Source organism: Oryzias melastigma, linkage group LG5 (genome assembly GCF_002922805.2).
Source record: "Oryzias melastigma strain HK-1 linkage group LG5, ASM292280v2, whole genome shotgun sequence".
Classification (NCBI taxonomy): Eukaryota; Metazoa; Chordata; class Actinopteri; order Beloniformes; family Adrianichthyidae; genus Oryzias; species Oryzias melastigma.
The window spans coordinates 29786550-29797135 of record NC_050516.1 but is presented as its reverse complement, the minus strand read 5'-3'; the positions used below and the strand labels follow the sequence as shown (position 1 = coordinate 29797135).

Genomic DNA, 10586 nt, shown 5'->3' with positions numbered 1-10586 from the left:
GCCGGCAGCCTCCGGACCTTGCAACGGCTCTCTGTCTCTCGACATATTGAGCAAGTGAGCTCCTCCGTTGGAGTGAAAGCCAGCGATCTGTTCAGAGTGTATCCTCCCTTCGCCCAGAAGTAGCCGGATGAGCTCTGCAATCCTGCAGCTCTAGTGGTTAAGGAAAAAGATGGAAGTTCAGGGAAGAAAATGCTCGCTTTAGATTAGTATTTTACCCGCTGATCGAGTCACTGAAAACGTCACATGACCAAAGCTGAGTTCCTGATTGGCAGATGCAACATGGCGACCTGTCAAGCTTCAGATATTTAAATTTTGGCTGCACCGCCTAATTCGCGCCTCGATGCTTAAATTGAGCTGCTGGCAGACCTTCGCGCCACGCCTGCCGCTCAAAAAACGCTCCACGCCTCATGTCGCGTCTGCTCCATTGACTTAACATTGAAACTGGCCGCCTCCGCTGCGCGAATCGCGTTCGGTGTGAATGCACCTCTTTGGGCTCTTCTAAGCTTTTTCTGAATTTGTTGATGGATTGTTTTCTCTCGTCTTTCCCTGCAGGTCATCTTTAAGAAGTTTCAGACTCCTTGCCCCTTTGAGGAGTTTTCAGTCAACAGCACTGCTGCTCACCACAGCCTGAACGTCTCAAACCACGTCCAGGAGTACATCACCGGGGCTGCGCCTGAGGAGGACGACTCCCACTGCGGCCCTCGGATGATCACCCTCAATACACAGGTAAGCCTTTGCCTTTTCACAAACTCTCTCTTTGAGAGGCACTAAAGCACGTCTCAAAGTCAAGGCCCGGGGGCCGGATCCGGCCCTCTGGGTAATTCTATCCGGCCCTCCAGATCATTCTGTTTTATTGTTAATAATGGCCAGATGTTATCTTGCGCTCATTTTGTAATATGTAGAATTTGATGAAATATATTTTTATGGAGAGTAAAATATTGAAAGTAATTTCATTTAGTTTATTTATTCCGAAATAAAACTCCTGCCTTTTTATTATTCATAATTATGTTACAGTTTTAAAGTTTTAAAAAAATTGGCTTTCTGATAGCTTTTTGGACTTCTTTTGGCATTTACTAACATTTTTTAGGCTGTTTTGGAGTTTAGCTAATATTTCAGTTATATACTAGCTATCTTGGCTAATTTAGGCTTTTCTTTTTAAGTTTTTTTTTTAGGATATTTTCAAGTTTAGCTATTTTTTCAGCTACATGCTAGCTGTTTTGGCTAACCTATTTTTTTATTTTGTTTTTTAGGCTAATTTGATATTTAGCTGATATTTTAGCTGGCTATCAGCTTCAGCGCTTTCAGCGATAAATTTCAGCATCTTCAACTATCAGTCATCAAATTCAGCTTAGAGCATTCACACTAACATTATTGCAGGTAATGCTATACATCTAGTTCATAATCATTTTAAAAAGTTACTGTTTTAAAGTTTTAAAAATGTAGTTTTATTGTGTTCAATAAATGTTTATCTTGTTCGGCTCGTGATGTAAGTTGTGTTTTCTGATTTTGGCCTCCTGTGCGATTGATTTTGACACTCCTACTCAAGAGGCTGGCTAATAATAGGAAGTAACGTGTCTGTGCACTCTATTTTTTTTTTTACAGACGGCTTACACAATCCCTATTTTGGCTTTTGCTTTTGTTTGCCACCCTGAGGTTTTGCCCATCTACACCGAGCTTCGAAAGTGAGTCACTCTCTCGTAACCCTGTGGTGTTTGATGACAGCTCTGTGCAGAATGTAGCTTTCTTTTTATTCAACTCCAAAATTTCTGATTTCAGTCCATCAAAGAAGAAGATGCAAAAGGTGTCCAATATTTCCATCCTTGTTATGTACACCATGTACTTTCTGGCTGCTCTGTTTGGCTACCTGACCTTTTATGGTGAGCGCAGGTGCCTCCGAAATCTCTCGGGCTGCTTTCCACTAAATCCATAAATGCAAATATAAAAAAAATCCTTTTCTTCAGTATTTATCTCTAACTGTTGACAAATGCAAACAGAATCAAAAAATAAGTAATTCATGCAAATAAATCAAAATGAAGTTAAAAACCTGATTATTACTTAGTAAATGTCCTTTTGATGCCATGTCCTTAAAGTTCTGTTTTACTTGACAAAATCGTGTTTTTTTTAGACCCTTTTATTCCAAAAAATGTTTCCAATAATTCTTTCTAAATGCCACTTCCCCTTTCTAAAGCCCAAATTTTTGAACTTGTTGTTCCAGAGTCATGTAATGATGAATAAATAGCTCTCCTGTCATATGAGTCTGTCCTGTCCTGTGCAGTAGAGCTCCCTCTAGTGGCGACTTGTTCGCTGCAGCTTCTACAAAGCACTGCAGCCTTTGATGTTGGTGCACATTCAGGAACTGGTTTCTCCCGATGTTTTCCTGCAGATAAAGTGGAGCCTGAACTGCTGCACACATACAGCCGCATTGATCCTTATGACACTTTGATCCTGTGTGTGCGTGTGGCTGTCCTTACGGCCGTGACTCTGACGGTGCCGATTGTCCTGTTCCCAGTACGTGAGAACCTTTTTTTCTGTTTATTGTTGAAATAAAGCCATGTTGGTGTGTTTTAAAATATGAATTTGATGTCTGCAGGTGCGCAGAGCCATCCTCCAGATGTTATTCCCCACCAAACCTTTTAGCTGGATACGCCACGTCCTCATCGCCCTCATTCTGCTCTCCTTCATCAACATGCTCGTGATATTTGCTCCAAACATTTTGGGCATCTTTGGTGTTATTGGTAAGAATACTATTTTCAGATCGGTCACTGTTCATGCTCGACGATGTGCGTTCAAGTGACCACTTTCAAAGAGAAGTCTATGTAAACACGTGTTTGGGCTTCTGCATTTGAAACTTTCACCTTCACAAGCAAAGAAAGAGCTAACAGCACCACCTGGAGGCCAAAGGTATATTACAGCTGTAGAGTTTTGGAACACCATAGAGCAGGGGTGTCAAACTCAAGTCCTCGAGGGCCGACGTCCTACTGGTTTTCCAGAAATCCTGCCTCATCTGCTGCTGATTACCTGGATCAGGTGTGTTTGGCCAATAAGGAGCTTCAAAGGCAGGTTGGTTGGAAAACATGTAGGACACCGGCCCTCCAGGCCTGGAGTTCGACACCTGTGCCATAGAGAGTCAATGTGAACCAGGTTAGGGGGTTTTAACTACAGCCACGACTTGGTGGGCCAAAAGATGACCTTTGGCGAGCCAAATTTGGCTTACTGGCCCACTGGTCACCTATGATCTATACCAGGGGTCTGCAACCTGCAGCTCCAGAACCACATGTGACTCTTTTGTCTCTCCATGGTGGCTCTTTGGCCAAACATAAAATACAGTAAGTCAGGGAGACTGCTGAGCAAGCCATGTCGACCGTTTGAGTCAGCAGCTCCCTGCTAAGGACTGTCTAACCAAAACTATCTAAAGAAAAACAAATAAAGTCTGCAAACTAAGACTACCAAGATACCCCAAACTAAAATAACAAAACCCAGAAGTATAAGACTGCTGAATTTTAATTAAGTAAACCTTACTTTAAAAAATTGCCATTTAATTTTTTTTTCCTTTTTCTCCTCTTTGTCCTCAGCAGTCTTACACTACTGGGTTTTGTTATTTTAGTTATGTGGTCGAACATTTTTTGGAAAAAAAAAACATGTTTAAATGTAATTTTTAATAAAGCGTCCACATATTCATCATCAGAACACAGTGGAGTCACAAATAAACGTTGTGAAATGTTTCCCTTGATTCAATTTTTATCCGGCGTTTAGAAAAACGAAAGAAAAGTAGTAAGAATTGTGTCCAAATTGCTTTTAAAATCCAGGGCACTAGATAGTCCTGCACGATATAGTTTTCTCATTGAAACGTCTTTCTTTCACCTTTTGCTTCTCAACATGTTCCGTGCTGAAGCTTGTGTGGCAGCACCAAAAAAAAAAAAAAACATGATCAAAGGACTAAGTCAATATAATTATCAAGCTTTGTCCACAGAGTGGAGGCAGAACTTCATACATCAGAGGGGAAAGTTGAACATGTGACATCTGATTACTGCACAAACAGATGTACGCACATGTCAGAGCGGACATCCGCTCACAGAAAAGATAACTGTTGCACAACATGACGAGGGGATTGCAGCAACTTTTTCAGGATATTAAGCATAAGGTACCAAGGAAGAGAAATAAAAAACAATCATAATTATAAAGAGAACCTAAACAGCACACTTGATTTTTTTTTGTTTTCATTTTTATTATAAAATGTTGCCTATTTTTTGCAAAAATATGCATGGTCTTATGATTTAAAATAATCAGGCTACTGCTGCTCACAAACAAATTGGGGCAAGGAAACATTTGTGTAGTACTCAAACTTGTAAAAGCTGGTTTTTGTTTTTTCTTTGTGGCAATTATGTAACCTTTTCCAGTCCGGTGGTTTTGCTATTAAAAGGGGGAACAAGTCGGAAAGTTTGACAAACAAACCTCTCTGACTGAAGGATGTCATTACAAAGAAGGGAAAAAAACACAATAACATGTAGATCTTTTCAAAAGCATTCTTGTTGTGTTGAGCTTCATTAAAATTGGAGTTTGAGATTCTGTCATTATCGTTTTTATTTATTTATTTATTTTTATTTGACTAACTCCAATTGTCGAGTTACATTCAGGCTTGTTTTTTTAGAAGAAACATTTAAACTTGAGTAAGTTTTTAAAAGTATTTTCAATTCTTTTTTGCCAGTAAGTAAAAATACTCTAAATCAGTAAAAAAAAAGTAAGATTACAAAGTGAATCTGGACTCTTTTTCAGGTGCCACATCTGCTCCCTGCCTCATCTTCATTTTCCCTGCTGTCTTTTACATCCGCATCGTTCCCAAAGAGGATGAACCCATGACCTCTGTTCCCAAGATAGTGGTAAGAGATGTTAACAAGCATCTCATAAGCTGGAATGATTTCCTATATCTGCATAAAATTAACAAAAATAAAAGCGCAACACAAATCTGTCTAAATCTGTAAAAGTGAGCACTTCTCCTTGGCTGAGATAGTTCATCGCACCTCACAGGTGCGCCTATCAATGTGTTGATTAGAAAGTATGATTAGCAAAGCAGCATAATACCATAATACATAGCAACCTCACTCAACCATTGAAGAGAAGTGCACCAACAGTCAACACACCACAATCTACAACCTGATTAACTCTATGTGAAGCAGAACTGCATGAGGTGGTCACACCAGAGACTGACTGGTTCTCTGAGTGCCAAGACCCACCCAACAAAACAAAACAGCATGTTTCAGACTTTTGTTGTGGCCAGTCTAATTCACACCTGTGTAATAATCATCCTGTCTAATCAGCGTTTTTAAAGGCACACCCTATGCAATAACCACGCTGTTTATTCCACATATTGGTATGGCACACCTGTGCAATTATCATCCCGTTCAATCAGCATTGTGATATGGCACACCTGCACAATAACCATGCTGTCTAATAGGCATCTTAATATGGCACACCTAATCATGCTGTTTGAACAGCATCTGTGCAATAATCATGCTGTCTAATCAGTATATTGATATGGTACATCTGTACTATATTCATGCTGTCTAATAAGCATCTTGATATGGCACACCTTTGCCATGATAGTGCCATTAAATCAGCATCTTAATATGGCAGACCTGTACAGAATTGTATGCTTTTTTATCAGCACCTTGATAAGGCACACCTGTGCAATAATCATGCTTTTTATTTAGCCCTTTGCTATGGAATGCTTTTGCCATAATTGTGCCGTTTAATTAGCATGTTAATTTAGCATACCTGTAAAATAATCATACTGTTTAATCAGCAATTTGATATGGCACACCTGTGCAATAATCATGCTGTTTAATCAGCATTTTGATATGGCACACCTGTGCAATAATCATGCTTTTATTCAGAACTTTGATATGGCATGCCTTTGCCATAATTGTGCCATTTAATTAGCATCTTAATTTGGCACACCTGTACAATAATCATGCTTTTATTCAGAACTTTGATATGGCACGCCTTTGCCATAATTGTGCCATTTAATTAGCATGTTAATTTGGCACACCTGTGCAATAATTATGCTGTTTAATCAGCATTTTGATATGGCACACCTGTGCAATAATCACACTGTTTAATAAGCACTTTTAATATTGCACACCTTTGCCATAATTGTGCCATTTAATTAGTGTCTTAATTTGGCACACCTGTGCAATAATCATGTTGTTTAATCAGCATCTTGATATGACACACCTGTGCAATAATCATGTTGTCTAATAGGCATCTTAGTTTGGCACACCTGTGCAATAATCATGTTGTTTAATTAGCATTTTGATATGACACACCTGTACAATAATAATGCTGTCTAATAAGCATCTTAGTTTGGCACATCTGTGCAATAATCATGTTGTTTAATTAGCATTTTGATATGGCACACCTGTGCAATAATCACGCATTTTAATAAGTACCTTGATATTTAATTAGCGTCTTAATTTGACACACCTGTACAATAATCACAATAATTATGCTGTTTAATCATAATCTTGATATGACACACCTGTGCAATAATCTTGTTGTTTAATCAGCATTTTTATATGGCACACCGGTACAATAATCTTGTTGTCTAATAAGCATCTTGATATGGCACACCTGTACATTAATCATGCTGTTTCATTGGCACATTGATATTGCACACCTTTGCCATAATTGTGCTGTTTAATTAGCGTCTTAATTTGACACACCTGTACAATAATCATGCTGTTTAATCAGCATCTTGATATTGAACACCTGCAAAATAATCATGCCTTCTAATAAGCATCTTACTATGGCCCACCTGTACAATAATCGTGCTGTTTAATCAGCATCCTGATATAGCACACCTTTGAGGTGGGATGGATCATCTCAGCAAACGAGAAGTGTTCACTATCACAGATTTAGATAGATACTGAACAATATTTGAGATAATTTGTTATTTTGTGTTCTGTACAAAATGTTTCAGATCTTTGAGTTCATCTCATGACATATGGGATTAAAAACAAAAGTGTTTCTTTTATAGTTTTGTTCAGTGTAGTAATACTAGACTGCAGATTTGTATTTTTTTTTCTCCAGACTTCTGGATAATTGAATCTCTCCCCTCTCTCCCTCATTTTCAGGCTGTTTTTTTTGCCGTTCTGGGTGTCTCCTTTATGGTAATGAGTCTGAGCTTTATAATCATCGACTGGACCAGTGGGACCAGCCGCGCAGCGGGAGGCCACTAACCGCCGCTGTGCCGCGCGCTTTCAGGAAAAGGCCTCATTCTGTAGTGCAGCCAGCCTGAAGGAGCAGCATCACAGCTGGAGAAACACATCAGCAGCTGTGCAGTGAGCGGGGGCTTTGTCAGCTTTGAAAATAAACAGTATATTGTGGCATGTTGATAGGAAACACTTGTGTGCATCAGATTAAATTAACTTTTGACTGTAACTTATCAATAACGGAACAAAACATTTCAGATACTAATATTATATTATTTAATTTAAATGAAGAGCGGATGGAATTCATCTAAATAATTAGATATAAATAAGGCAGAGGCTACTTCAGTAGTGAAAATAACTTGAAAATAAGGTTTTATTTTCACCCAAACAGCTGGTACTGTACTGGAGACGAAGGTTTGTACAATTTATATTATTTCTCCAGGAGACACGGAAGCATTCAGAGAAAAGATCTCACATATCTAACAGAAATGTAGAATAGGTCCAAGGCGTGATTCATTTGCATTTAATCTTTGGTGCCTTGCAGCATTCGGGATGACAACCAAAGCATACAGTAAAGCATATATTTATTTAGATAACTACAATTCATGTGTGACTATTTTTAACTTTTTGATAACACAAAAAACCCAATATGATGGTATTTTTTCTTAAAGAGTACATAGATTTAAAAAAAGCTGCATATTAACAGACATTTATTTTAATATGCTCTAAATCAATCACACAAACGTACCACACTGTGATCTTTGCCTTCAAACATTTTCTATTTAAAAAGGAATCTCCTTCAGAGAATCAACTATTGCTGCACACAATTAAAAATAAGTATTAGAAAATAGTTATTTAGACATAGACTGTGCACCACACACATTAAGAAAGGCTTAAATAAATATACAAACACCTAAATTACATCAAAAACTATAATATGTGTACTTTTGATCATTTTTATAATAGAGATAATGGCGAAATATCCAGAGATGTAAATTTATTTTATTGCATTTAAGAGATAAAAAATGACTTTCCATTGAAAATATCTTTTAAATTACTTTAACATTAGATATTGCCTGTCTTTTTTGTTTACTATCTTGTGTTTGGAGATGCATTTTGTGGATGAAAGTATTTGGACATAAAGCAACATAATGCAAAGATGGTTCATGGCCGGCGTCAACGAGGTAAAGCTTTGCTGGTGTGAGTAATGCCGAGGTGGGCAGCAGGGGAACTTTATTCTTCATTTCTCTGGTTTGAAGTGTTCTGAACATCTCGACAGTTTAGATTTGCATGTTTATCTCTATTTTCTCTCATCTGTGGGCTGCACGGTGACTGATTTAGCTTCTGGAAATGTTGTGTATAATTGTTAAAGTAATACTTTCAGTTTAAATTTTTTGTTCTCGCTTTTTAAGTCTGTGATGTCATATTGGTTGATAGGATGAAAGGCGAATTAGGAAGTGTGAAAGAAAAAAAAATACAGTTGTAAATCCACCACCTAAAAAATAGCATGCATAAATGATTTGAACACTACTGTATACTTTACTAAGTTTACTAAAAAAATTGTATAATATTTGATTTAAAAATGCTCAAAATACCCACAGAAAAATCACATTTTAATCCAAGTTTCTTTTGAAAATAAGATCCCCACTCTGCAACTTTGAAAAACTTTTTTTGTTTAAAGTTTTTCTTTGTAAAGACTGTTGCAAATGTGTAGTTTTAGTCTTTTTCTCTGTCCCTTCGTGTATTTTGCTGTGATGAACTTTAGCATTGTCCTGTTTATACTGTTCATTGTAAAGAAATAAGCCAAAAATAACAACCAACTACCTACATTTTTGAAATGTTTTAAAACAAGTCCTGGCTGTTACCAAACATATATCAAATCAGTTTCTGTAATTGACATTCAATGAACCTATGTCACATGTTTCATATTTAACAGCTTCTGTTCAATATTCTGATCTTTAAAACCATACCAGTAAATAAAAATGAAATATTGATGAACAACCTTATATTAATAATGTACAGTATCTGAATGTAAACATTTTTTTTTATTTTCATGCATATTTACTGTAGCTTGTAAAGTGTAAATATTTGGGACAGTTTTAGTTTGGTAAATAAAATAATTGTAGATGCCTTTAAATGGTCTCTGTGGTCGTCTTTTTAAACCATAAAGAAAACGGTATCTGGGTGCAGACTTGGATCACCTAATTTTACTCCAACTACTTTAGAGTCTGGTGGGCCTCTCATGTTCTTAAGTGGTTTTATTCCTATCTTACAATTTTTTGTCAACATGGTAATCAAGAATCCATAAAATTAGCTGTAGGGTCCCCCAAGGGCCCATTTATGGGGTAAGATAGCTGTCAAAAAGAAACATATTCATAAATACATATTTTGTATTCACAAAAAGAAATTAATATTCATAAATACAAAGTTGTGCAAAAATTTAAATTTTGTGCCAAACCTACATAAAAAATACGAATACAACATTTATTTTTACATTTAACATGTCTCTTTTGAATACGACTTCTCTCTGTCTTGGATACGGATTTCTCCTGCTACCTAACTGTCAAAACTACGTCAGACAAAGAGAAGTCGTAATCAAAACAAGGAAAATTCGTATTCAAAAGAGACATGTTAAACGTAAAAATAAATGTTGTATTCGTATTTTTTATGTAAGTTTGGCACAAAATATAATTTTTTACACAACTTTGTATTTATGAATACGAATTTCTTTTTGTGAATACAAAAAATGATTTATGATTACGTTTCTTTTTGACAGCTATCATACCCCATAGTTACTCAGCTTTACATCACCTTGTCTCCTGATGACCCAGAACCATTGACTGTATAGAAGATGCCCTGAACCTGTGCTTTTAAAATGTCTTTCTGACATTAATGTTACATGTTACATTTAGCAAGGTAGAGAATGACGTTTAAACAGATTTCTTCCAATTTATTTTCTAATATGATACCAATGCTCATTCTGTAATTCATCCCTTCGCCTTCCATCAACAGATATGTTTCGATTTCGTCCACTTGGTGGCGCTGCATACCGACTAAAAGCCTCATTTCATGTCAAAGTATTTCATAAGCATGTGATGCAGATACTGGCCATTTTAAATTCCCCACTCCACATTCCCACAGACACGGAGCGACTCCCGCACCTGCGTGTCTCGGCATCCCGCAGAACTGCCGGGGTCGGGACGGCGCTCGCGGCCGCGTCCGCGTGAGCATAAACGCCCCCCGCCTTCCCTCTTAAATTCACGCCCTGCCGCGCGGCTGCTCCTTTAATTGGCTCCACGCGTGTCAACGGTGACGAGTTCACCTGCTTTAATTGAAGTATCGCGACAAGTCACCGAGCTGACGTCGAGGCAACTCGTC

At 37.5% G+C, this 10586-nt stretch overlaps 1 protein-coding gene across 2 annotated transcripts in view; it reads left to right on the top strand.

The window, feature by feature from the left end:
* slc38a3b (solute carrier family 38 member 3b) overlaps positions 1 to 9345 on the top strand; it is a 46920-nt gene extending 37575 nt beyond the window's left edge. For both annotated transcript variants that reach the window (XM_024269299.2, XM_024269298.2), the window contains 7 exons: positions 553 to 726; positions 1603 to 1682; positions 1777 to 1877; positions 2384 to 2508; positions 2591 to 2735; positions 4774 to 4877; positions 7131 to 9345. In XM_024269299.2, coding sequence (XP_024125067.1) covers positions 553 to 726; positions 1603 to 1682; positions 1777 to 1877; positions 2384 to 2508; positions 2591 to 2735; positions 4774 to 4877; positions 7131 to 7235 — 834 coding nt within the window. In that variant the 3' untranslated portion in view covers positions 7236 to 9345. The remainder of the gene's footprint in view (positions 1 to 552; positions 727 to 1602; positions 1683 to 1776; positions 1878 to 2383; positions 2509 to 2590; positions 2736 to 4773; positions 4878 to 7130) is intronic.
* The last annotated feature ends 1241 nt before the right edge of the window (positions 9346 to 10586 follow it).